Genomic DNA, 27,870 nt, shown 5'->3' on the forward strand with positions numbered 1-27,870 from the left:
AGGGTTTTACAATGAGTACTGGAAATTACACACATTACCTACATCCTGTATACATTAAGTATTTGCAAGTTCAAGCATAAAATATGATATCATGCAGGTTGTTTTATTAACACAACTGGGAATACTGTAAGTAAGGAGAAAAAAAATGTAGGCGTGTGTGTGTGTGTGTGTGTGTGTGTGTGCGTGCGTGCATGCGTGTGTGTGCGTGCTGAGCGTCGATGAGTTATTTAGACACTTGAAGAACAACACAGTGTTCATCATACATCCCTGAATGTGCAGTGAGACCTGAATTAAGTTACTTGTTTTTTTTATTTAATTTTAGTTTTAGTGTTTTTTCTTCTACATCTGATCCTGTAGGGTATCCACACTTGTGGTCTCCTGTAAAACAACTACATAGTTAGAACACCAGCAATCAATGCTGAGCAATTTATTTGGCTTTCCTGTAACATTTCATAGCAATATCAGAGTTATTGTAAAACTAGTTTATCAACGTTCACTTCCGGTGTGTTGTGATTACTATTTTCGGTGTTCCGCCCATTGTACGTTTGTTTCCTCAAATGTCGTTTTCGTCTCGTCCTTCTCGGCCACCATAGAAAACACGGCGGGTGAAATGAAAGTAAAACAACCAGCTGACTGGTAGTGCGTGAAGACAATGTACCGAAATAATGTAATTATTTCGTAATTGTTGATTTATCGACTGAAAGTGCTGAAGTAGCAGGACAGTTAGCTTAGCTGGACAGCTAGCAGACACAGTGTGTGTAAGTTGTGTGTGAGTGGCGCCGTCATGACTGATGTTAAACCGTGTAAAGTGTGTGACTGGAGCCGCCGGAGATGTCACGGTGTGGCGGCGTCTTCACTGGATCAGCTCAAAATAAAAGGTCCGTAACTCGTTATTTTATTACAGTCACAGCTTGTGTTTCTTCAACGGACAGAAGTCTCAACGTTATCAGGTTTAATAATGCTGTGGTGACCCTCGTCGTCACAAATAAATGTTTTTTTTTAACTAAACACTTTTGGCAACTGTAATTCATGTTAAAAGCCCTAAAGTTAAGGTTTGTTTAAAGGTCAGAATGCCAGTACATGTAAAGACTCGTAATTCTAGAATAAATGGGCTTTTACAAATGTTTACCACACAGGACATTGTCACTCGGGTCCAGATGTATTAGAAATGTAGATTTAATTATCTCTTAGGTTTGGGAATTAAACATATGTGCTACTGTCATATGTCACTGTAATCAAAGAACTGATCTAATATCCTTAAACAGCAGCTACACTCTAATATAGTACAATTAAGGCCAGCAGGGGCTACAATTACATGCAAAATAGAGTCTCTACATAACCACTCTTACCAGTCCTGGTAATAAAAGAGAACCAGTGAGCGATAATATTGTAGGTGGACTCCAGAGTTTAATGGCTGACATGTTTGGGCCTTTGTGGGGTCAAAGGCTGATCGTGCTTGAACCAATATGTCTTCAAGCTGCATTTCAGGTGGAGACTTGGAGTGCTAAATCAAGACAAACCTTCTTCCCAACGTGCATGGGAATGATACTTAGTTTTTTCCTTGCTCCATGTGAAGCTTTCTTCAATTGAATGACAGTAAAACAGAGGTTATTCTGTTTGGGCCTCCTTCAATAACTAACCATCTAAAGGAAAATCTAGGCCCTTTAAAACCCTATCTGAAAACTCAGGTTAAAAACCTTGGGGTCATCTTTGATTCAGAATTCAAATTTGAGAAGCAAATTAATGCAATAGTCAAGGGCTGCTTTTTCCAGCTAAGAACAATCTCCAAATTAAAGTCGTTTCTTAGTACTTCAGATCTTGAAAAGGTCATTCATGCTTTTACTACATCTAGATTGGATTACTGCAATGCACTGTATTTTGGTATTAATGGAGCTACTCTGTCACGCTTACAGTTGGTTCAGAATAGTGCAGCCAGATTATTAACTGGTACCAAAAAAAGAGAACACATCACCCCAATTTTGGCATCCCTGCATTGGCTCCCAGTGCATTACAGAATCCAGTACAAAATAGCATTGATGGTTTTTAAAGCCTTAAATGGACTTGCACCAGCATATATTGTGGACATGCTCTGTATGTATGTGCCCTCAAGAGCTTTAAGGTCTTCGACCCAATCATTTCTAACAGTTCCAAGATCTCGTCTTAAACAAAAAGGGGATCGTGCCTTCACTGTTGCTGCACCAAGGCTTTGGAATGGACTTCCAACTGATGTCAGAAATGCACCGTCTGTGACGAGTTTTAAATCCAAACTTAAAACACACTTTTATTCTTTAGCATTTGGCAGCTGACAAACTGTGGATTAAGGATTGTGTAAATGTTAATGTTTGTTCTGTGTTTGCGGTGGGTGATTAGGGGTGGGAATGTCTTTTTTCTATTGTGCAGCACTTTGTTTTAAACGTGCTATATAAATAAAATTTTACTTACTTACTTACTTACTTACTACTACTGCTACTACTATTACCACTGTTACTACTACTATTGCTACTAGTAGTATTACTGCTACTACTACCACCTCTACTACTGCTACTAGTAGTATTACTGCTACTACTACCACTGCTACTACCACGGTTACTACTACTGCTGCTACTACAAGTACTACTGCTACTACTACTATTACTGCTACTACTAGTACTGCTACTACTAATACTACTGCTACTACTACCACCTCTACTGCTACTACTACTACTACTAATACTGCTACTACTACTACTAATACTGCTACTACTACTGCTACTACTACTATTACTGCTACTACTAATACTACTGCTACTACTACCACCTCTACTGCTACTACTAGTACTAATTCTGCTACTACTACTACTAATACTGCTACTACTACTACCACCTCTACTCCTGCTACTACTACTACTACTACCACTGTTACTAGTACTACTACTACCACTACCACCCCTACTACTACTACTACTACTGCTACTACTAATACTACTGCTGCTACTACCACCTCTACTGCTACTACTACTACTACTACTACCACTGTTACTAGTACTACTGCTGCTACTACTACTATTACTGCTACTACTACCACCTCTACTGCTACTACTACTAATACTGCTACTACTACTACCACCTCTACTCCTGCTACTACTACTACTACTACCACTGTTACTAGTACTACTACTACTACCACTACCACCCCTACTACTGCTACTACTACTACTACTACCACTGTTACTAGTACTACTGCTGCTACTACTACTATTACTGCTACTACTACCACCTCTACTGCTACTACTACTAATACTGCTACTACTACTACTACTACCACTGTTACTAGTACTACTACTGCTACTACTACTATTACTGCTACTACTACCACCTCTACTGCTACTACTACTAATACTGCTACTACTACTACTACTACTACCACTGTTACTAGTACTACTACTGCTACTACTACTATTACTGCTACTACTACCACCTCTACTGCTACTACTACTAATACTGCTACTACTACTACTACTACCACTGTTACTAGTACTACTACTGCTACTACTACTATTACTGCTACTACTACCACCTCTACTGCTACTACTACTAATACTGCTACTACTACTAATACTGCTACTACTACTACTAATACTGCTACTACTACTACCACCTCTACTCCTGCTACTACTACTACCACCTCTACTCCTGCTACTACTACTACTACTACCACTGTTACTAGTACTACTACTACTACCACTACCACCCCTACTACTGCTACTACTACTACCACTGTTACTAGTACTACTGCTGCTACTACTACTATTACCGCTACTACTACCACCTCTACTGCTACTACTACTACTACTAATACTGCTACTACTACTACTACTACCACATGGGTTAAAGTTCTCCGTCACTACGACGGATTTCCGTCATTTGATTTTTTTGGGGAAAAAATCCGTCAAATCATAATAAACCACACGCGCGTGCGTGCTATCTTTTGTGGCCGAAATATGATTCTCACTGGCGCTCATCAACGCTGGATGGATGACGGCGGTGTCATTTGATTGACTTGCGGGTCATTCCGCCTTCAGATTTACGGACATTATGTAGAAAAGTGACCTCCCTCCTGCCTGGCGTGACCGTAGCGCGCGACTCTGTACACCTCGTGCAAACTTGCGCGAACGGCGGAGGCTAGTTGACGCGTCACATTCTTTTTGCAGTCTTGTCCGAAACGATACGTGGTAGTATAAAGAAACACCGCTCAAAAACAGGAGAATTTTAATGTTGCTATGTGTTCCAGGTTTGAAAAGTGCTGGAATTTAGGCTAAAGTACTTTAAAATGTTGAAATTGTAACTACTTCGTTTCACAACAAATATCTGTCTGACTGAACAGTTTTCTTGCATTACGTTAACAAATACGAGCCTCTTGTAATTCCAGGAAACATGAGAGAACGTGAAGACATTAAGATTGGGTGTTTTGAAAATAAACAACCATTAAAAAATGTGATAAAAAGCGAATTATTTCGAATCATTTCGAGTATATGTATAAATATTTAACTTAATTAAATGTAACATTGAAAACGTGTTGAAATGGACCTTGAAAGTGACGTGCAAGTGCTTTAATTCCACCTTATAAAGGTGTATGAACCCTGCAAACATGACTTTGTTCATTGTGCTGAGGCGCGGCGCGTGCGAAGTTACAAAATTCGAGAGGTGCACGACCTTGCGAATCACCAGCGCGCGAGGCTCTCGCGCACGGGTGGAGCCACCGCGATTACGTCATTTTCGGCGCACGCACCGCCCGCGTCGCCCGCGACGCCCGCACGCGCCGCGTCAAATATAATGGCTTAAACCAGGCTTAACATGGATGGTTTTGTTCTGTTTGTATTTAAAAGCTCTATCCAGTGTAATTTTTTTGTAACATACCTACTTAAAGCAGGTAATCTTACGGCTTATGTTTTTGTGCATAGTGAATTTGATAAAAACAAGAGAGCTTCATACCTTTTAAAACTCACCAGGATTCACTAAATTTGACTTGATCTTTAAATAGTTTTCTGAAGAGGACCCCCAGATTTATGTACATTTATTGCTCAGGTGTTGCATTTTGTCGCTTCATAGATTCTCTCTTCTCTCCTTACACAGGCTGTTTAGATAAATATACTTTATAAATGTGTTTATTGTGTAGAATTAGGCAAAAGAGGTCGTGTCCCAACTACACCACATTTTCAGTAATTGCTAGCATTGTCTTTTGCCAGGAAACATTTTCAGTCAAATGAAAATTTCTTGCTTTAACCCATGTACTACCACTGTTACTAGTACTACTACTGCTACTACTACTATTACTGCTACTACTACTACTACTGCTACTACTAATACTACTGCTACTACTACCACCTCTACTGCTACTACTAGTACTAATACTGCTACTACTACTACCACCTCTACTGCTACTACTAATACTGCTACTACTACTACCACTATCTCTCCATGACTAAGACACTGTATCTTCTTTGTTCTTTCTATATGCTGTCTTCTGCTGTTATTCACCTTTTTTTCTTTTGTTTTACATATAGGACGTGAAAAGTTAGGATTTGACGTCGGCACACCAGTGCTGGTGACGCTTGAGGATGACGGGACTATTGTGGAAGACGAAGACTACTTTTTGTGTTTGCCGTCAAATACCAAATTCATTTTGCTGCGTCATGGGGAGATGTGGAAACCTGACAGCAGATGTAAGAATGTCTCTGGATGCAGACTTTTCTCTGAAGCTTATCTCTAATCCTAATCGAGCACACCGTCCTCTGTAGGTGATGAGCGCACAGCCTGGCCCAGCCATGATTCGGGTGCAGTGGAGACAGACGTGGTGGACAGTGCAGAGGCCTGGCCCGGTTTAGCTCACCAGCTCAAGCAGGACCTGGCCAGCATCATTTTCATGTCTGAAGCAGACCTGCAGGTCTCTTGAAATCACGGAATCATCTCCGGTCCACCATGCCACACTGACGTTCTCTGTTAATCGCTCTGCTGCCTCTGACCGCGTGCTGAAATGTGTGTTCACGGCAGAGTCTGGTAGATGTACCTTGTGCAGACCTAGCCACAGCGCTGGGCTTCCCTGAGAAGAAGGCCCATGATTTACAAGACACCTTGCAGAGAGTCCTGGACCGTAGGGAAGAGGAGAGGCAGTCCAGAGACCTGCTGCAGCTCTATCTGAAGGCCGTGGAGAAGGAGTCTAGCCAGGCGGTGCTGCCAGACGGTAGGAATCTGTTAATTGAAATATAACATTTGAAATGGTTTTAAAAATAAACATTTCTGACATGAAATTGTCCGGTGGTCTCAGAACATGGATTTGCCTTTTGACTTATTGGCGGTCTACAGCCACAAGGTGGTGCAATTGTGCAATGAAAAACAAAATTATTCTTCAATAACGAATGCATTTGCTTTTCCAATCAGGGATTAAGTAGTAAAAAGTGTCAATTTTCTAATTCTTATGGTTAAATTAATGTCTTAACTAATGCCCATGAAATAGATCACGTGCTTTTGGTGAACTTGTGTGATGTGTGCTGGGTGTTGGGTGCAGTATGATGTGTGCTGGTTGATGTGTGCTGGGTGCTGTATGATGTGTGCTGGTTGATGTGTAATGTGTGCTGGTGATATGTGATGTCTGCTGGGTGATGTGTAATGTGTGCTGGTGATATATGATGTCTGCTGGGTGATGTGTAATGTGTGCTGGTGCTGTCTGATATGTGTGCTGGGTGATGTGTAATGTGTGCTGGTGATATGTGATGTCTGCTGGGTAATGTGTAATGTGTGCTGGTGCTGTCTGATATGTGTGCTGGGTGATGTGTAATATGTGCTGGTGATGTGTGCTGGGTGATGTGTAATGTGTGCTGGTGATGTGTGCTGGGTAATGTGTAATGTGTGCTGGTGCTGTCTGATATGTGTGCTGGGTGATGTGTAATTTGTGCTGGTGATGTGTGCTGGGTGATGTGTAATGTGTGCTGGTGATGTGTGATGTCTGCTGGGTGATGTGTAATGTGTGCTGGTGCTGTCTGATATGTGTGCTGGGTGATGTGTAATATGTGCTGGTGATGTGTGCTGGGTGATGTGTAATGTGTGCTGGTGATATGTGATGTCTGCTGGGTGATGTGTAATGTGTGCTGGTGCTGTCTGATATGTGTGCTGGGTGATGTGTAATATGTGCTGGTGATGTGTGCTGGGTGATGTGTAATGTGTGCTGGTGATGTGTGCTGGGTAATGTGTAATGTGTGCTGGTGCTGTCTGATATGTGTGCTGGGTGATGTGTAATGTATGCTGGTGCTGTCTGATATGTGATGTGTAATGTGTGCTGGGTGATATGTGATGTCTGCTGGGTGATGTGTAATTTGTGCTGGTGATGTGTGCTGGGTGATGTGTAATGTGTGCTGGTGCTGTCTGATATGTGTGCTGGGTGATGTGTAATATGTGCTGGTGATGTGTGCTGGGTGATGTGTAATGTGTGCTGGTGATGTGTGCTGGGTAATGTGTAATGTGTGCTGGTGCTGTTTGATATGTGTGCTGGGTGATGTGTAATGTATGCTGGTGCTGTCTGATATGTGATGTGTAATGTGTGCTGGGTGATATGTGATGTCTGCTGGGTGATGTGTAATGTGTGCTGGTGCTGTCTGATATGTGATGTGTGCTGGGTGATGTGTAATGTGTGCTGGGTGATATGTGATGTGTAATGTGTGCTGGTGCTGTCTGATATGTGATGTGTGCTTGTGCTGTGTGATGTATGCTGGTGCTGTCTGATATGTGATGTGTGCTGGGTGCTGTGTGATGTGTGCTGTGTGATGTGTGCTGGTGCTGTCTGATATGTGATGTGTGCTGTGTGATGTGTGCTGGGTGCTGGTGCTGTGTGATGTGTGCTGGTGCTGTGTGATGTGTGCTGGTGCTGTGTGATGTGTGCTGGGTGCTGTGTGATGTGTGCTGGGTGCTGTGTGATATGTGATGTGTGCTGTGTGATGTGTGATGTGTGCTGGGTGCTGTGTGCTGGGTGCTGTGTGATGTGTGCTGGGTGCTGGTGCTGTGTGCTGTGTGCTGGTGCTGTGTGATGTGTGCTGGGTGCTGTGTGATATGTGATGTGTGCTGGTGCTGTCTGATATGTGATGTGTGCTGTGTGATGTGTGCTGGGTGCTGGTGCTGTGTGATGTGTGCTGTGTGCTGGTGCTGTGTGATGTGTGCTGGTGCTGTGTGATGTGTGCTGGGTGCTGTGTGATATGTGCTGTGTGATGTGTGCTGGGTGCTGTGTGATGTGTGCTGGGTGCTGTGTGATGTGTGCTGGGTGCTGGTGCTGTGTGCTGTGTGCTGGTGCTGTGTGATGTGTGCTGGGTGCTGTGTGATATGTGATGTGTGCTGGTGCTGTCTGATATGTGATGTGTGCTGGTGCTGTGTGATGTGTGCTGGTGCTGTCTGATATGTGATGTGTGCTGGGTGCTGTGTGATGTGTGCTGGGTGCTGTCTGATATGTGATGTGTGCTGGGTGCTGTGTGATGTGTGCTGGGTGCTGTGTGATGTGTGCTGTGCTCTTCGCCTGTTGCAGGTAAGAAAGCAGAGGATGAAGTCGATGGCGTGGAGATGGACTCCGTGGAGATGGACTCCGTGGAGATGGACTCCGTGGTAGCTATCAGCTCCAGGACACTCCAGGTCCTGAAGACCAAAACAAGGCCTGAAACTAGACTCTCCAATAAAGAACTGCAGGTTTGGGAACCCTGTGCCTAGCCTTCCTCACTAAAGATCCCCAACACCCACATCTTGGGAGCAAAAGCTATCCTTGATGCATTTTCATCTATATTCCACCTGGGGGCACTAGCGTCCCACATTCCATATCAGCACCATCCAGTTACACCTCGGTGAAAGCGACTGTTCCTTATTACCCACTATGATTTGCGCAACTAACAAAACCCTGTGAAATAATGAACATTAACATATGGAGTACTTGGAGATGGAATAATATCATATTACATGAATAGCGACATAAACCATTTGGGGTTTTTTTACATTGACTACGTTTTTTTAGATGAGTGAAAGTGCGAACTAAACCTGTGTCTGGTGTGCATGTGCAGCTGGTCCTGGACGAGGGTGTGGTGGCCATGGCCGAGACGCTGGGCTGGGACAGGGAGAGGACCGGCGTGCTGATCCACGCCTGTGGGGCTGAGCTGGAGAGACGCGTGCAGCAGGTCCAGTCCTTACAGGCTCTTTGTGCTCACGCGAAGAACGAGGCCACGCCCCCCAAGCGAGCGCAGAAACGGGCCAAACGCAGCTGATCCGTTGAGCTTAGCTGCTGCGATGTGCACAAACCAGTCGTGGCTGATGTGGGCTGGTTCTTATGTCACTTGGTTTAAGAGTCGTGAGCCATGTCGGCTCATGCGGTCTGGTGTTGGAGAAGAAAAGAAAAGTCTCCTACTGGGTGGTATTGATTTGTGTGAAGTTTCATGGTTCTCTCTCTCTTTTGTTTGTAACATGAACGTGAATGCTGCATTGAATGAGTATAATGGTGCTGACATCACAGTGGTTTGTAGTGCGCTCCTTTGATAAACAGGCATGAAATGTTAAGGAATATTATGAATAGATATGTAAATTATACACCATTAATTACTTGGGTTTCTAAATGGGATTGTTGTTTTATTTCTTCTACAGTTGATAATAGACTTTTTATAAATGCTTAAATTTCATGTAAAGAAAAATGTTACCACAAATGCACATTGTATTTGTGGGCTGCAAGCACTAATAAAATGTTTTTTTATTTGTCAAAATAAAATATGCTTAGTTTGCCATATAAGACATCTGGCAAAGAGATATTATTGCTATAAATGATTCAAATGAGAGCAAAGTAGAAGAAAAAAAATTTTTTTTTGTGATACAATAGCATCTTTCAAAAAGGTAAGGTTTAGAATTTTTTGACCTTACATAATTTTATCTTTAACACATGACATTTGTTTTAACATGAAATCAGAGATTGCAGACATTTTATAGATACATGTACAAAAGTGGTCTATGCTTTCTGCTCTTTAACTATAATATTAAATATAAAATTTAAATTTAAAAAATTGAGCTGTAGTACACGAGATCTAATTATGGTTAAAGTTTGGTGATTGTGATGGCCTTTCAATGATTGTTTCAGTTTTTGGACAAATTCCTGTTGATTTTCAATTATTCATATTTTTATATGGACACCTGAAAGGATGTCAAAATTGTCCCATTTCCCATGAATCTATTATGCCTGTTTCATACACAACACCTGGTTTAGCTTGTTAAAATACCTTCACTCAGTCATAATACATTTTTAAATAGAGCACACATTTACCGTGCTGCTAATAAGGACTATAATGGAAGACGAAATTTGTTCATGGAAATGCTTGTTAAAAGCACAGAGCACAAGCCCGAAGTGATCGTTCCGCCTTACGTTGTAATGAGCACATGACTTCCCACTGGTACAGAGGATCTTGGGTCTGTTCAGTCCACCAATAAGCTGCCAAACCTGACCCAGGCCACCTCTTCCCTCCGTGCTACCAGTGAGACCTTGGCACTCCTAGATTAATGGCGGTAGTGCATGTTCTACCACTCTGTTAACTGCAGCATGGTGCTACAATGATTAAGAGCTGGTTAGAGTGGTGCTCTGTAGGCAGTCTCACAGCACCGGGTCCTGCGGTTGGCACACATGTAGTAGCTGATGCATAAGTCTTCTGTCTTGAAACCTTTATTAGCTAACAGAAGCTCATCACCACAGCCTGCGCATCAGACGCCCTACCACTGGGTTATTGTGGAGGGGCTGAACCTCTGTCTTAAAGGGTCTTACTCTGTTCCCCATTCAATCTGGAAGGCATGCGGGACATAGCTTGGTAAAAGCTTAATCTGTGTTTTCTTTGTGTCATTTCAAAGCATGCTAAATTGTCACTTTTTTTGTTTTGCGATTTGGGTTTGTTTATCATGCATAAAGTAGAACATTCACCTTCTTTACACACCTGATAATGTGTAGGACAAAGAAATGTATTATTCTAACGATTCTACAAAAATATCCATATTAGGTGTTTTTCATAATGCTGTAGATATGGCTGCGCACGGCCGCTCACCAGATCACTCTGACTCTACCGTGGCTTGTACTTCAATGATTTCTTATTTCGCCAGAGGCCAATAAAATGAGAACTCCTTGCTTCTATAAAAGCATAACTACAGTCACATCAGAAGCCCTAGTCTACTGTATATGGGATTGAGTTTTGCATTCACAGAGGTCGACTATTAAAATGAGGATGACTATTAAAAGAGCTTCAGATGTTTAAATCACAGTTTTGCAACTCTTTCAATGTTCTCTTCATACTTTATTAAGTGTGTGTATGTATGTATCTGTGTATATATGTGTATGTGTGAGTGTGATATATATATATATATATATATAAGTTTGATGCTAATTGTGCTTCTACAAGACCAAAATTCCACTGGATAGGCAATTCCGACCAAGTCAAGAGGCCTGAACGGTTGTGCTGGACTGATAGATGGTATATGTCACATTCATATTAGATGCATAATGCATAGGCAGTAAATGAGCGTGAATCATGAAGCTGAGGAAAGGTGGCTTAAAGGCTCATTTCACTCGTCAATGACACCTCGGCATTAGGACTAGTGTTCCAGAGCTCTCCAAACGCAACAAGTGCCTCTTGGTTATGCTAAATCCATCTACAGCCATGATTGTTTCCAGAAGACTGGCCATAATCTACTTGGTTGTGTGATGGCTGCTGAAAATCAAGGCATTTAAACAGACAATGAAAGAAATGTGGTCTTAAAACAATTTTAGCATCCCCATTTCACACGTACGACATTGCAAGCTTTTTGTACCTAACCTAACTGTTTTCCAACATGGTTTGTTCGATCCAGGGGAGATAGTTGGTCACTTTGGTGTAAACCCCGTAGTATCCTGCTTCTGCACATGTATATCCCCAGGACACGATGCCACCGACGTACCAGCTGCGGCTTTGCCTGTCCTGAAACACATACGGTCCCCCGCTGTCCCCTTGGCAGGTGTCCACACCCCCTTCTGCCAGTCCTCCACACATCATATTCTCTGTTACCACCAGCTTTCCTTTTGGCAAAACTAAGGAGTCGTACTTCGCTTTACATACATCGAAATCCACAATTGGTATTTCCGCAAACTTGAGATCGGAAGAACCCCGGCCGCTAGTCATCTGCCATACGCCCCATCCGCTCACTATCCCGTAATCATCGGTCTTCGGCAGGAATCGTGCCTCTTTCCCTGGCAGGCACACGGGCATGATGGTGGCGCTTATGGACACCTTGTGCTCCAGTTTGATCAGGGCGATGTCGTTATTGAAGTTGAGGTTGTCATGATGGTAACTTGGGTGTATGAAGATGTCTTTGGGGATGCCCACCACCGCCTCGGGGTCCTTCCGTTTCACCAGGCCCAGTTTCACCTGCACTTCGGACATTTCGTCATAGCCTTGCAGGATGTGGGCGGCGGTCAACACCCAGTTGTCATGGAGCAGGGCGCCGCCCCCCTGTAGAAAGCCCGCCTTCAGAACCATCACTTGCCAGGGGATCTCATTCTTCTCCACGTTCTCCCCTCCGATCACCTTGGCCAGTCTCCCGCTGGGCTTACCGCAGACTGCCAGAAAGGGCCCCGGGGTTAACATCAGGAAATGGAACATGAACGGAAAGTCACCGAACCACGTAGGTGAACAGCTTGTTCGAAGTCCTACTTTAAGTGATTTCATTGTTGTGAAGCAGGGTGATGACTAAATAGAACCATGCTATTAGTAGGAATAAGGAGGACTCAGGTAAGAGTTTCTTACCAGGTGCACACGTAGGAACCTTTTTTCCACCCAGAGAGTCTCTCCAGTAGCCATCATGAGCACAGGTATAGACTCCTCAATAGTGGGGGGAGAAAAAGACGGTAATTTCATGAACTATGGTAATTGTCTATCAGTTTTGTGACGGATATAAAGTGTCCAGTATGTTTGTGTGATAAACTCACCATTGTTGGTGGCCTCCATGGTGTAAAACTCCTTACAGTTGTACGTCACTGAAGATTTATATGTGGTTGTAGTGAACTGACGACTTCCACTTTGAATTTCTTCAGGGTTTCCACAGTCAACCACTCCAAAGGAAATCTAAATGTTATTGCTGTCCAAGAGGGTACCTTTATTCCATTTTAGGTGTGTTCAGTTATTAAATGTCAACTCAAAATCTGGCAGCTTTAAATGTTGGTTCTCTCCAGCTCAGTTTGTTAGCAAAGGATTCATGATAACTCCAGTAAACCCCTACTGACAATTGAACGGGTTGTTTGAATTCTAATTACTTACTTTTACAGAGAGGCATTGGACCATCCCAGAACCCACCCTTCAGGCATTTGGCTTCATAGGAGGTCAGTATTTCGTCTCCCTACAAATACAAAAGTCACTAAAGGCCACGGAGGTTTAATTTTGCTGCTCACCATTGAAATCTGAGACACAAGCCATTTACCAGAGTTAACTCATAGCCGAGGTCACATGTGACGCTGAAGCTGTCTGTAAGGATGTACCGGTCTTGTTGCGGGTTAATGTGACCATGGAGAGGAGCCGCTGGGTTTGGGCATGGTTTGGCTGGGAGGGTGAAAAAGCAGTGAACATTAGGTCATCAAACAGTGCCTCTAATGGTAGTACACTCCACGGTGTGCACAGGAAATCAGACCATTAACTTTCTGAAACTAAACATTGATGTGAGTTTGAATGTTTCACATTTAAAATGGCTGCAAGGACATCCATCAAATTTGAATAGTGAATCTAAAAACATGTAAAAATAGAATTGGCACAACATTCATATGGACCATTCTGATGGTCTATCAGATCCTTTATGGTCAATAAAACATCTACAGGTGCTATAGTCATGCTATTCTAAGTGATGTTAAAGAATACTGAGAGCGTGTCATTGTCAGACACACCTGTGCTAGAGTACTTTATCTTCCAGCCCCGGTTTTTCCCTGAACCGTCTGAACGGAAGGACACGTGCACTTCATGAGTGCCGGTCTCAATTCTGGCTGGTTCCTTGGTTCCACAGAATGGGCCATACTCCCTCAACCCCGCAGTGACCTTCAGAGATGAAGTGAAGATTCTTTTGAGGAACATGTCCATTTGACTAGTAAGTAAATGCAACTTGTCAGCGTGTCCTTTGTGAGAGATGAAGTAGTTTATAGGAGGCGTGAGGCAGCATTCATTGGTTATTCAAGGAAATGTTTAGGGGACATGAGAGAGCATCTATTGGATATTCATGGACCTTCAGCTCTCTGATTGGTGGGTTTTAGGGGCAACTCTGTAGTGCGGCATCGTGCCTGATGAACCTGGTATTTGTGCTAAAGATGAGAAAGGTTTAAAGATGGGAAAGATCTAAAGGCATCCCAGTCCAACCTGCAACAACTACTTAATAACATTTTATTTAATGTTTTATGTTTTACTTAACTCCTGACGGAACAAACAGTTGCATAATAGCCATGTTTATAACAAGGAACATTTGAATTCAGATGTGCTCTTATCATATGAATGATGGTGCCATATCTGAATAAAGAAAGGAGCATTATTTTAGATTTATTTACAAGATTAGTATAAACAAATTAGAGAAACCCATTTTAGACTACTGTAGGGTTTATAGAAACCGTACATTACCTGTTTGTTTGCTGTTATTTATTTATTCACTTTTCTATTTGTAATATTAGGTTTAGCCTGTGTGCTGTAATTAGTGTACTTGCACCACAAATAAACCATGACTCTCAGCTGGGCTTCTGTGCATAAATTAGGGTTTTAATTTAATTAAAAAAATAAATTTTCAAGACAACCACTTAGCTGCACTGGGTGTCTCTTAGGACATCTTGCCATTACTGTAGATGACTGCCAGTTTTGATTATGGTGTCAACATTGCGAGCAGCTTTCAGAGTGGAAGACGAAGAAGACGTTTTACAGAACTGCACATTCTGTTGTGTACTGAGCATACATGCAATCAAAGATACTGTATGTCTAATAATAAATAATCCTCAATGGAAACTGTGTAGGTGAGGTATAGTTACATTTGGTTAAAATGTAACTACTTCAAATGCAATGACAATAACTCATTTACCTTTCTTTTTATTGACAGGAGTTCAGGATTTCTATCAATTAATTTGTGCTGTATGTCAACAGGAAGCATTGGTGCGTTTTCCTGTTCAATCCTGTTTGGCTTAAGCTGCCGTCAATACCTGCTGACAGTCAATCCACCAACCTTCAGGACGTCATAGGGGCAGGAGACCCACCAACCTTCAGGATGTCGTAGGGGCAGGAGACCTCGGGATGCGTCTCCACGTCGAAGGGATCCAGGAAGTCTAGGCTGACCTGGAAGCCCTCCAGCAGGCGGATGGTGTAGTCACACCGGCTCATTCTGGGGTACGCAGACGGGTACTCTGGACTGCTCAGCTCCCCGGACTTCTCCACCAACACCTGACCACTGCACTCCACTGTGAAGGGCATGAAGAAGACGCAAATCTATGATTGTCTGCACTGGATTGCCAAAACGGCAATTTTTGGTACAGCGTATTTGTGATCTTTTGTCACATTCCCTTAATTCATTTTGACTAATTTTTCCTCAGCTTTGGAACACAACAAGAAATTTCAGCACTCATTTAAAAACAAAAAAAAAATCAATTCATATAGATTGTGGGTATATGATCACAGCATGGACGGTAATCAATAGAGTGATGAGCAGCTTCTGTTTAGGCAAACTGTACAGTTAATTTTCAAGTAAAGCAGATGTAGCAAAATGTAACAAATGGACTTGCTCTACAGAGCGTTCAAAGGTTAGGTAATTCATATAATTAGGGAGATTCTGACGCAGGTCATCACCCATCCTTCTGCATGATATGATGTCACTTCCCTATTGGCAAAGAATAATGATCGAGGGAAACGTCTGGGCTGGTAATTGTGATTAATTACTCACCATCACCACTCTATTAAGGCAGCAAACAGGTATCAATTTTCCACTGATCTCCACGCCACTGTTCCCCCAGGAACCGGTGGTAATTAACCCGCCTCACTCAGACTGACAGAGATCAACTGATTCATACAGAGGTATGACACTGCAGAGTCAGCCCAGCTAACAATCACGCTGCCCACCATAGACAGCCTTTAATAATCATTAATGGAGCGCGGTCTCCAACCCCAGCATGCATGGTGCTTTCTTGTCTCTGCATAGATCCATGGATTTATCTAAGATGTTGTGTAGTCTTCCAGCCAAAGCCTGTGTAGTCCCTTTCAGGTATAGAAGATCACGGTTTTCATGTGCATGTGCTATGCCAACACAATCTACAGCTGTTGACAGTATTATTAGTATGTTGTGTACTGGGGGGGCAGTGATGACGCTGATATGACTACACCCTAAACAATGTGTGAACATGTAGCTTTTCTCGAAAAGGCAACACTGTGGAGTGACTTGCAAACTGAGCAAAGTTCACTGTTCAAAAGAATCAATACTGCCCTGAGGTTCCAGTCGAAATGATTTACACTAACAATGGGACCAGAAATGAAGTAACTATTAGATATTTAAAGATAATGAGTCATAGACGGAGTTTCTTTTAGATGTTTATTGCTACAAAACCTCAATGTTAAGTTTAAAAATGAAAATGCAGTTGCCATGTTAGTACGAATCACGTGAAATTAACAAATCAGAAGTAATCTACACAGTCCCAGCTGATTCAAAGCCATCACAGTCCTTACAGGTGCACAAACTACCATGTCCAATAACTTTCAAAAGAGCTCTTCAGACACTTCACTGGCCCGGCCAGCGAGCTGAGCGATGGCTCCTTCGGACCTTACCTGTACAGTCCCTTTTGTTGACATGGAGCTGGTACCCCAGCTTACAAGAGCAGTAATAGCCTCCCACATAATTATGGCAGTAATGGTCACACACAGGCTCTCCGTCTACTGTAATCAGGCACTCATCGATATCTGTGCGTGGTGAGAAAGAATGTAATTAGCACCAGGGCTCTTAGCAAAGTTTGACTCTCACACACTGTAGTGGCTCACAGATCACAGGCTTAATAGGGACGGGGGTCTTTATCAGGATGGTGGCCTAACAAACATGTGAACACTCATCATTTGAGGTCAAACTTAATTTTTGCCGCATGGTCAGGATGTAACACTGCTATTTATTTGTAGAAATTTTATATAAAAGACAATTGCACATTTTGTGAAAGACCCCACATTCTCTATATTAGACCTTCATAATTGGCTTCACCTTCTGTGGCATAAAAAGCTTGAAAGCCAGTAAATCGGGCCTCGTTAGAGTAATCCGATCTGAAGACCGCAGACATGGAGTTGGTGGTGGAGTAGAGGACGGTGTTCGGGGAATCCGCATCATTTTTCTCTTTCTCGCCACAGAATCGGACAGGGTTGCTGCCTTCCAAAAACACCTGATACATCAAAGGATGAGTGACCAGGAAGGAATGAGCCGGATACATTAAGCAAAATACCAGGCAGGCTGTAGCTACAAGTGATGGACCATGAGGCTCATGTGATCTATATGTGGAGAATACACATGAAAGCCTTAAATGTCCTCATTTACTGTTGTATTAACAAAATGATTATATGCATATGTTTGGCCAGGCTGAAGCCAACGCTGCTATGTTCCTCATTAAAGGTCTAATTAAAAATTTCATTTAAACTATTCTAATCATAATAATGGAAAATAAGCAATGTCAGAAGCCACAAAGCAGGAGACATTAGCAGCATCGGCAGAGACGTGTGCTTGAAAACGTCAGTCTGTCTATTCAATAATATTCATTCCTGGCATAGGGGTCGAAGGGCATTTGCGCTTTCACTGTTTTCCAGGCTGAATCATATTTTTTATGTGTGTTTACTGCGTGGACTTTGACTGGAAGGCTGTCCTGGGCTTACCTGGAGATAGTCGTATTCACAGTGGAGAGAGTGCTCTAGGCTGAAGTGGGTAAAATAGAGGCGAAGCCTGTGTCCTGCGGGCCCTGTGATGTTCCACACCACCCGTTGGTTATTGGGATAGACATTTGGAAAGTTGGGTGAAGCGAAGCTACCAAACGGTCCCGTTAACTCCAGGCTCAGTACCACGGGCAGCAGACCGAGCAGTGCCACACGCACACTGAAACCACACGTGCGAGTTGCACACCTTTAAGAGAAGAGCATTTCCTTCCATTACAAATCACTACATCTTTCACAGACCAAAGGAAAATCAAACGAGCGCTCCAGAGTTCTTGCTTCACGCTACACTCGGCCGAGGGCCTGGCTTACCCGTTCATCATCGTCCACCTTCTGTCAGTCTCTTATGATGACGGACTTTTCTTTCCCTCCAGCAGAGCTACGGTGAGGACCACAACGTGCCCCCGAGGTTGCTGAACCAATCCAGTAACTAAGGCTGCGCAAACACTGATGACCAATAGTCACAGACTTTCTCAAATGTTGACAGTGGTTCAGAGCCGTCGCTGTCCAGGTTCAAAACATTTCAGGGCAACGACTGATTAACAGTTTGAGCACTGACTATTAATGTGTAGAATGAAAGATAGAACGGTTTGGCTTTATCAAACTTATTGATTATAAATAGCCCTTGGAAGAGGAGTTTGAAGAGGGACTGTCAGCTAGTAATGACGTGCATTTATTTCTTTAACTCTGCCAATATCTCTCCTCTTTGTCAATGATTGATTTCCCTGTCATTTCTATTTAAAGACTTAAAAACCTGATAATGGCTCTGACTTGTTTCTTACGCACAAATGCTCTATAAATCTCACAAGTCTGCCGTCTTTGTCAGTGAACACCTACTGATATATCAGGCACAAGGCACAGTAATGGATACATTTGGCCTAAAGAGTAAAACGAGAGTGAGCAAAATCACCAGAATTGGCATCTGAGAGCGATAAACAGAGAAAGAAATCTTCTGCCTTTTGTCATTCTAGTGTGCCTTGAAGCATACGACAGGGGTTTAAAAACCTCTTCTTGTAGCCCCTGAACACTTTTGTCATTCTAGTGTGCCTTGAAGCATACGACAGGGGTTTAAAAACCTCTTCTTGTAGCCCCTGAACACTTTTGTCATTCTAGTGTGCCTTGAAGCATACGACAGGGGTTTAAAAACCTCTTCTTGTAGCCCCTGAACACTTTTGTCATTCTAGTGTGCCTTGAAGCATACGACAGGGGTTTAAAAACCTCTTCTTGTAGCCCCTGAACACTTTTGTCATTCTAGTGTGCCTTGAAGCATACGACAGGGGTTTAAAAACCTCTTCTTGTAGCCCCTGAACACTTTTGTCATTCTAGTGTGCCTTGAAGCATACGACAGGGGTTTAAAAACCTCTTCTTGTAGCCCCTGAACACTTTTGTCATTCTAGTGTGCCTTGAAGCATACGACAGGGGTTTAAAAACCTCTTCTTGTAGCCCCTGAACACTTTTGTCATTCTAGTGTGCCTTGAAGCATACGACAGGGGTTTAAAAACCTCTTCTTGTAGCCCCTGAACACTTTTGTCATTCTAGTGTGCCTTGAAGCATACGACAGGGGTTTAAAAACCTCTTCTTGTAGCCCCTGAACACTTTTGTCATTCTAGTGTGCCTTGAAGCATACGACAGGGGTTTAAAAACCTCTTCTTGTAGCCCCTGAACACTTTTGTCATTCTAGTGTGCCTTGAAGCATACGACAGGGGTTTAAAAACCTCTTCTTGTAGCCCCTGAACACTTTTGTCATTCTAGTGTGCCTTGAAGCATACGACAGGGGTTTAAAAACCTCTTCTTGTAGCTCCTGAACACTTTTGTCATTCTAGTGTGCCTTGAAGCATACGACAGGGGTTTAAAAACCTCTTCTTGTAGCCCCTGAACACTTTTGTCATTCTAGTGTGCCTTGAAGCATACGACAGGGGTTTAAAAACCTCTTCTTGTAGCCCCTGAACACTTTTGTCATTCTAGTGTGCCTTGAAGCATACGACAGGGGTTTAAAAACCTCTTCTTGTAGCCCCTGAACACTTTTGTCATTCTAGTGTGCCTTGAAGCATACGACAGGGGTTTAAAAACCTCTTCTTGTAGCCCCTGAACACTTTTGTCATTCTAGTGTGCCTTGAAGCATACGACAGGGGTTTAAAAACCTCTTCTTGTAGCCCCTGAACACTTTTGTCATTCTAGTGTGCCTTGAAGCATACGACAGGGGTTTAAAAACCTCTTCTTGTAGCTCCTGAACACTTTTGTCATTCTAGTGTGCCTTGAAGCATACGACAGGGGTTTAAAAACCTCTTCTTGTAGCTCCTGAACACTTTTGTCATTCTAGTGTGCCTTGAAGCATACGACAGGGGTTTAAAAACCTCTTCTTGTAGCTCCTGAACACTTTTGAAGAAGCCCGGGGTAATTGCAGCACAGTTAAACCCAAAATGCGGGAATCCTAAACACTACTGTCTCATTTCTTTTCACCTGGTTAGCGGTGATCAGCCACGCGCTTACATCTGGCAAGCAGGATGTGGGCCTGTGATGAATGGGACCAGATTGCATCACTGAAATGAATGGGGAGGCCTGTTGCCACACCATGTGCCAATTATCCTAAGAGCAAAATTAATTCTGTGCTTTTGTATCACCAGAGCCCGATTCATTTCTACCTTTTGGCGTGGAATGAAATGGTTATTTTAGCTGTTATTTAAAGAGGTGAAAGCTTCCCGCAAGAGGCAGAGAGCGTATGGATGTGACAAATGTTCTCTAAGCGAGCTTATAATAGAGCCCTCATTTCCAATACACTACACTGTTAATGGCTGATGTACGTGGAGATTATTATAATTATCCACATAAACGACAATGGTAATTTCCAGTTGCAAACGCCCTTAATGATTGTGAGTGTCTGGTATAATGCAGTGACCTCTTATGTCCCATCTGCTTGGGAGATCACAGGTTGTTGGGCCACAGCTGAAGTGATTTATAAAGTGGAGGGTGTGCTTTGTCCTGAGTCACTACACAGCAGTACAGCATAGCTGTCACTTAGGAAGGGAGGGGGCTATCACTTTAGCACTCTGGTGCAGAAATGCAGAAAGCATTTACGGTAAAGAAACATGAAAACATGGCTTGTTTTGAGAATCAAAAATGTCCCTTGAATGAAAGCACAGCAAGATCTGTTTCAATAAGAGATTAATGAGATTATATCTATTTCAATAAGAGATTAAAGAGATTATATCTGTTTCAATAAGAGATTAGGGTATGACAGACTAGTCTATCAATATCAGTGTCACGTTGAGGCATACCAGTGATTGGGGAGAATAAAACATGCCAAAATCTACTGACTGAAAAGAATGTCAATGTGAATTTTTAGGAACTGTTTAGGAAGCAAGGGTTTCATCCTGCACATTTCTTTAACTTAAGGACATACATGGAAGTGTTTGGAACCTTCTAAATATGCACATCCTCTATTTACTCATCTCTCCCCTCTCTTGGCTTACTGAGATTTTGTGCATACTAGTAAAATTTCGCATTTGTCAAAAGACTGCAGTCCTCACACCCCCCACCCGACAGCCTTCATCAGACATGACAGTTGATTCGTTGATTATATACCTGTCCTAATTGTACCTTTTTCAACAAGATGACAAGTTTAAAACAGGAAAATGTACTTGCTTTATTAGAACACCTACAGAGACCCGATTGTAAAAGAAAAAATATATATATAAATAAAATATCTTTGTCATCATGATAATTATATGAAGTTCTGTTGATTAATTTAACATATCTTGCCTTATTTCTGACTGACAGTGTCAAATGCATCAAAATATTATTGGGTACATGTTGAAATATTAGCTGAAATATTAATTATTTACAGCATGCAAAAACATAACAGTACACAAAAAGGTCCAATACAACACTCAAATGTACATCAATCAACTGCATTAATTAGAGGCTTAGTGTATGCCGTTTACAAGTGAACTGGTTATTATTGGCCATTAACACACCAGGACATGATGACATTCAGTATCTGGAACTTGTCTATGAGTCACAGGTTGGTCATTTGTCAGGGCATTAGCACCACATTAGGTGGAATGTCTAACTGGAGATTGGCTGAGATCTCTTCTCTAAAAAGTGCAATGCTGACATAGTACTAACTGTGCAAACATCAGTCACTGATTGATGACTTGTGTCACACACATATCCACAAGAAATGGACAGAAATATCTTGATAGAAAATTGAATCAATTTGAAAAGCGTTTTTACAAAGAACCTTTTTGCAGTTTTCAGTGAATAGCAGAAATGACACTCACTCCAGTGCATGGTCTTGTCATACATTCAAGAAACAGCCCACCATCTATTTCGTTCCAACGAGAAGCTTCTCTCTTCAGAGCTGCTCTCTAAGGCTCAGGGCATCCCAGGTAATGAAGTGTGTCCTTACAAGAATCCAGCCAGCCGGTCATTAAAGAGGCAGCAAGTCACTTTGATATGGAAACCAACACAGACCAGCAACAAAGGGATGGGAAAAATTGTCTAAAAAATGCATGCGAGGAGAATGACTAGATGTCGTCCCTTTTAAAGACATGCACAGAGTGTTTCACAGTAACACAGCTGTATTGTGATGCCATGCATATTGCTACATGGCTAAGCAGCTGTCTATAAACATCTGTTTGAATAAGGGGAAGTTAGCTGACATCACGGTGTTAACAGTGTTTCTTTGCCATGACCCTCTAACACAGCATTAGTCATTATTATAAATTATAAAGTCATTATTTCCAAGCTCAACCACCCACAGAGTCTATAAACAAAAGCTGCTATGAGCTGTAAAAAGAAGTAGAAGTTCAGAAGTGACGGTCAGAAGAAACCAGGAGCCAGCCGTTGTAGGAAGTTTTGTTTCGAATGCAATCCATGTCAACATCGTTTGCCTCATTTCTATTGTGACTCGTGTCAATGACGTTTGCTTCGTGTCTATTGTGACCCATGTCAACATTGTTTTCCTTATGTCTGTGACCAGAGGTGTCAATTCCAGGTTCAGAAAGTAATAGTCCTCACCAGGATTTTGCTCAGGCTTCCTTTTACTTTCCGAACCTGGAATTGACACCTCTGCTCCTGTCAACATTGTTTGCCTTGTGTCTATTGTGACCCGTGTCTACGTCGTTTGCCTCGTCTATTGTGACCCGTGTCTACGTCCTTTGCCACATGTCTATTGTGACCCGTGTCTATTGTGACCCGTGTCAATGTCCTTTGCCTCATGTCTATTGTGACCCGTGTCAACATTGTTTGCCTCATGTCTATTGTGACCCGTGTCAATGTCCTTTGCCTCATGTCTATTGTGACCCGTGTCAACATTGTTTGCCTCATGTCTATTGTGACCCGTGTCAACGTTGTTTGCCTCATGTCTATTGTGACCCGTGTCAACGTTGTTTGCCTCATGTCTATTGTGACCAGTGTCAACGTCGTTTGCCTCATGTCTATTGTAACCCATGTCAGTTTTATTTTGGAGCAAATACAAAGAAACAGACGTTTTTCCCAAGGGAAATCGGGAAGAACACCTGGGAAAAAATTCAAGACATCACCTCAGAAGGACAGAGAAAGATGTTACGTTTCTTTGTAACCTCATGAATCTTCTGTAATGGCATAAACATTTCCTCTTTTCTCCCTATACACACATAGGTGTACCCACTGGCCCTAAGGGCAGAAGACATAAAGCAGACCAGGTTGAGCGTCTGACTGTTCCTTTGTATTATCTACACAACAATTGTGTTCGCGCTAACGTAACCTCTAGCATTTCTTATGTCAACATGTCAGCTGAAAGGTTAGAGTGGATCAGAGCTGGAATCATAGCTGGACAGATGAGGTGGACTGTTCTGACCTCAGCTCCCAAATAAATGAGAGAGATGACCTAACAAATTGATATGCTTTATTACATTTTGTCTGCGTTGGGGGCTGGTGTATGTGGGGCACGTGAGCGTGCCTCTCCGTGTGCATGTGAACCTATATCTCTATAATTCCAGCAATTGTCCTGGAACTGTGGAAGATCAGGCCAATAATCTGTGTCCTAATCTGTATCTATGTCTCTAACTTCTGGAAATATCACTGGTATGGTCATTGATGGGCTTCACAACATGCCTGCCAATGACAGATCTAAAAGTTCTTTACTTTTAAAAGGCTCTTTGGATTTTTGTTAGCGAGAACGCAAAATGATGAGTGGGAACCCGAGCCCTGTCTTCAGTAGGCCTTAATCTGATCCGACATTATTCAGTCATTTACTTCTCCCCGGCCCACCTGAATGAAACTCGGCGGTCAGAGCAGCACCTGGGTACCGTTGTTTCTGATCACATCCTCTTACACCGCTGTTGGCTGCAAACAGCGCGTTATATGGGCTGGACCTCGAGTGTCAGGCACACTCAATTGGCAAATGCCCGCCTGCCCACAGGAGTGCAGGGAGGCCCATATGGGGCACTTTAATTCTCAGAAAAATGCATGAAGGACCAAATTGAAAGAGTAATGGCAACGTGACGTCAAGCCTGCGGCTCAGTGCGGGAGGACTCAGCCTCGATTTATCAAGAGTCATTCCGCCATCATTAGCTTTAGGGTTTAAAAGGCCACCCGGCTGCGGGCCACAACGCTAGCTGACACCCCCCACCCACCTACCACCCTCTCACCCTCACACCCCCCCCCCCTCCCCATCTGTGCCACTCCCAGTTAACACACACAGGGGAATACAGGTGTGAGCTATTCTATGGAACCGAACCTCAGCCAATGAAACATCACCAACCACAAAACAGGTATGTACCGCTTATATGTAATAAAGAGATCTATTTCTAATGTTGTGGATCAGTGGTATGTGCAAGTCAATTGTGCATACATGAGGGTGATTTTTGTGAGTGCTATTACAGTCGAGGCAGAGAGCAGGTTAGACACAAGGCTTGCCAGAGAGCCAGTGCCTGACTTCAAATTCAACTCAGAGTTGATTCAGGATTATGAGTCTGAACAGTCATGTCTGGGTGTGATATGGGTGTGATTTAAGAGCACTAAAAATAAGTTGTTTTAATTATTACTGTCTATTTCTAGCTGGCGAAATAAGAATCGAATAAGTAATTTGGTGAGGCCGTCATTAAATTCCAGCATTTCAAATTCAGTCCCAAAAACGGAGTTATACAAGCATGTCGTTAAAACATGCCAGTGTGATCAGTCCCAGCAATACGAGGACTGTTCAAGTGAAGCGAGAACGATCGGCTGGAGAGGCACCACAGGTTCACACTTTTCGCTTGCAATGCCATGAGACAGTGGGAGGTTGACGCTTCCTCGTGACCTTTCCACAGCAACCGCTCCCTTAAGCGCTTTCATTTCACGTTATCATCGTGACTGAGACTTAAGGAAAAAGAAAAGAAAAAAAGTGTTAAAAGCAATTGTTCTACACTACATAATGTGTTATGAATTGGCACGTTCGTGCCGGTACAATAGTGGAACAATAGGTGAAAACCTAATACTCTGTTTTACACTCTTTTATCACACTTTCTGAATAATTCTTAAATGGGTTCAAGTTTAGAGATGCAATTTGATCTATATGAAGTCTTTCTTTGATGTGGGATCTATGGGACACCAAAAATCCAGTAATCCTTTTACTATTTTAAAGCCGTTATTTATTTAAAGACTTCAATTATGTTTAAAGGACATTCTCACAGTACCTTTGGACCACTACAACAGGCCTACTAACCCTAACCCTAACCCTAACCCTAGCTGAACATAAAATATATTCAGTATTACACACTAGGCTTTAATCGAGGACACTTTTAACTGCATTTTTCATACCCACAGAATAGAAAACCTTATTGGAAAAACCTCAGTCTATTACTCAAACATATTACCAAAGTTTGATTGTCCTCTTTGAATCTTGACCATGATGACTTCATTTCAGTAAATGGTTTGAGATTCCCCGTTCCCTTGCTATCACAACACATCTATTACTAGTTGAAAGGCTGTGTAAAGCTGGACTAATTTCATGCTTTGTTCTACAAGTGGCCCAGCTGTGATCGAGACACTTGGAGTACATGTCTGACAGGTCAGTTCGGTGTTTATACAAGACGTTCAATCTCAGGTTCTCTCATCCCTAGTCCATTTTAAATAATTGCACCAAAACACACACTTACAGAGAGAGAGAGAGAGAGAGAGAGAGAGAGAGAGAGAAAGAGGGAGAGAAAGATTATATGACAGCATCATTGGACAGCTAATGAGCTGTACTGTTCAAGCATCCTCATGGCTTGTTTGCTTGGTAGTCTGCGGCTCAGTGTTAGAAAACAAGATGAATTTCAGTGAAAGTCTTTATGAGAATAATATTTTATTCCTCGGGTTTGTGCCAGTGGTCAAGAAAGACAGATTCCATATTTCTCTGACAGGCACACTAACATGTTTAGTCAAACTCTGATTATATCAGTGATGTAGTAGACTACTTCAGTGTATGTCATATGTGTATGCCCTATATCAGACCGAGTTGAAACTGAAAGTGTTTTCTTCCCTTGCTTTTGAATTGTACTACTTTGTTGAGATTATTGCTGGGGTATGTAAGAGTTGCAAAACAGAAAAAAAAGGTCAGTTAAAACAGGTCAAAATTCTATTAATTCAATGGTTCCCAGCAAGAAGCAATATTTTACAAGATGTGAGTAGTCACAAACTTGAAAAGCTGTGAACTTCTAAATCGTCCCAAGGTTTTAGCCGCGTAAACACGAGGACCACACTGGGACCGGCTGCTGCTCACATGTCAGCGGAGTGTGTTGACATGTGTTGTGTAGGAGTTTACGTTGTAATAACACAGGAAGAACGCGTCTAGCAGCCCCTCATTGTCTCATTGCAGGGACCCTATGCCTCCTCCCGGGGTTTCCATGGTTACAGGCATCCCACACCCCTTCCTCATGGCTGTGACATCTAATTTTCTCGGGGATGGTCTCAGAGAGGCAGAGTGTAGCAGGATAATGATATGCTTTTAGCCTGTGCTGACTAGCAACGCAATCATGGTCCAGCACCCCGGGGCTCATTAGCTCCTGCATGAATATCTATTACTCCAGAACTGGTCACCTGTTCAGCTCAGCACAATCCCCGTAAGCTCGGTTCGACCACAGGGACACCCGCCGACGGGATTCGTTGGTCTCGCTAACACTAATGTTAATGGCCATGCAGTGCTTTTCTGATTAGAAGGCAGATGGGATAAAAACTTGTATCAGTTGATTTGAATTTGCTCACAGTCACAATGGGATGAGTTCATACGGCACGGCTGATCCATTTTATTTTATGACAAATAGTTAATGTAGCGGCTCTGTCAATAAAAGCAATTAAAATCATTATTTACAAATGATGAGCAATGCTGAATATTTTAGGTTATAGTCATTGCTTGTTCCTCATATTGTTCACAGCAGTTTTATGTTTTCAAACAAGAATCTTATATATTGCATCATATTCATCACAAAGCATCATTTTCATGTATGATTCCTAAGTGGCAGTAATCCTGGCACCTAAGTCCCACTCAAGGGTCTCCTAATATCACTCTGCCGTGTCACCACGGCATGGAGCTGCAGTCTCTTCGTGCCCTCTCATCACGCTCGGGGGAGAGAAGCTGCCCGTGTTCGTCTGACTTCGCGGTCAGATGTGAGCCAAAGCAGAGACCGAAGCCACGCCACTCCGTGGGGCTCTCTGCACAAACACGCACTCATGGCATAGATGGATCGATCCTCTGTCATTTACAGCCATTTTTCCATAGACGACACATCATTCGTCCTCCTTTGTAATTTGTTTGTGTGTGTGTGTGTGCGTGTGTGTGTGTGTGTGTGTGTGTGTGTGTGTGTGTGTGTGTGTGTGTGTGTGTGCGTGTGTGTGTGTGTGTGTTTGTTTACTACTACTACTCAGCCCTTATGTGTTTGCACAAGGCGTACTACTCCTCCCATCTTCA

At 42.7% G+C, this 27,870-nt stretch overlaps 2 protein-coding genes across 2 annotated transcripts; one reads left to right on the plus strand and one right to left on the minus strand.

Moving 5' to 3' along the window:
• Positions 1–524: 524 nt before the first annotated feature.
• dffa (DNA fragmentation factor, alpha polypeptide) lies at positions 525–11,264 on the plus strand. The gene is made up of 6 exons (XM_077018497.1): positions 525–878; positions 5,544–5,702; positions 5,778–5,923; positions 6,031–6,220; positions 8,546–8,703; positions 9,069–11,264. Exons 1-6 carry the CDS (start codon positions 785–787, stop codon positions 9,267–9,269), a joined length of 948 nt encoding a protein of 315 aa, XP_076874612.1. The 5' UTR covers positions 525–784; the 3' UTR covers positions 9,270–11,264.
• A 148-nt stretch (positions 11,265–11,412) lies between these two features.
• Positions 11,413–18,283, minus strand: masp2 (MBL associated serine protease 2). The gene is made up of 11 exons (XM_077020778.1): positions 18,273–18,283; positions 17,907–18,123; positions 17,248–17,422; positions 16,827–16,958; positions 15,276–15,472; positions 13,934–14,081; positions 13,477–13,595; positions 13,317–13,395; positions 12,989–13,111; positions 12,807–12,881; positions 11,413–12,619 (listed from the first exon to the last, which is right to left on the minus strand). Exons 1-11 carry the CDS (start codon positions 18,281–18,283, stop codon positions 11,841–11,843), a joined length of 2,055 nt encoding a protein of 684 aa, XP_076876893.1. The 3' UTR covers positions 11,413–11,840.
• Between the last annotated feature and the right edge of the window lie 9,587 nt (positions 18,284–27,870).

This window comes from Brachyhypopomus gauderio, chromosome 10 (assembly GCF_052324685.1).
Source record: "Brachyhypopomus gauderio isolate BG-103 chromosome 10, BGAUD_0.2, whole genome shotgun sequence".
NCBI lineage: Eukaryota > Metazoa > Chordata > Actinopteri > Gymnotiformes > Hypopomidae > Brachyhypopomus > Brachyhypopomus gauderio.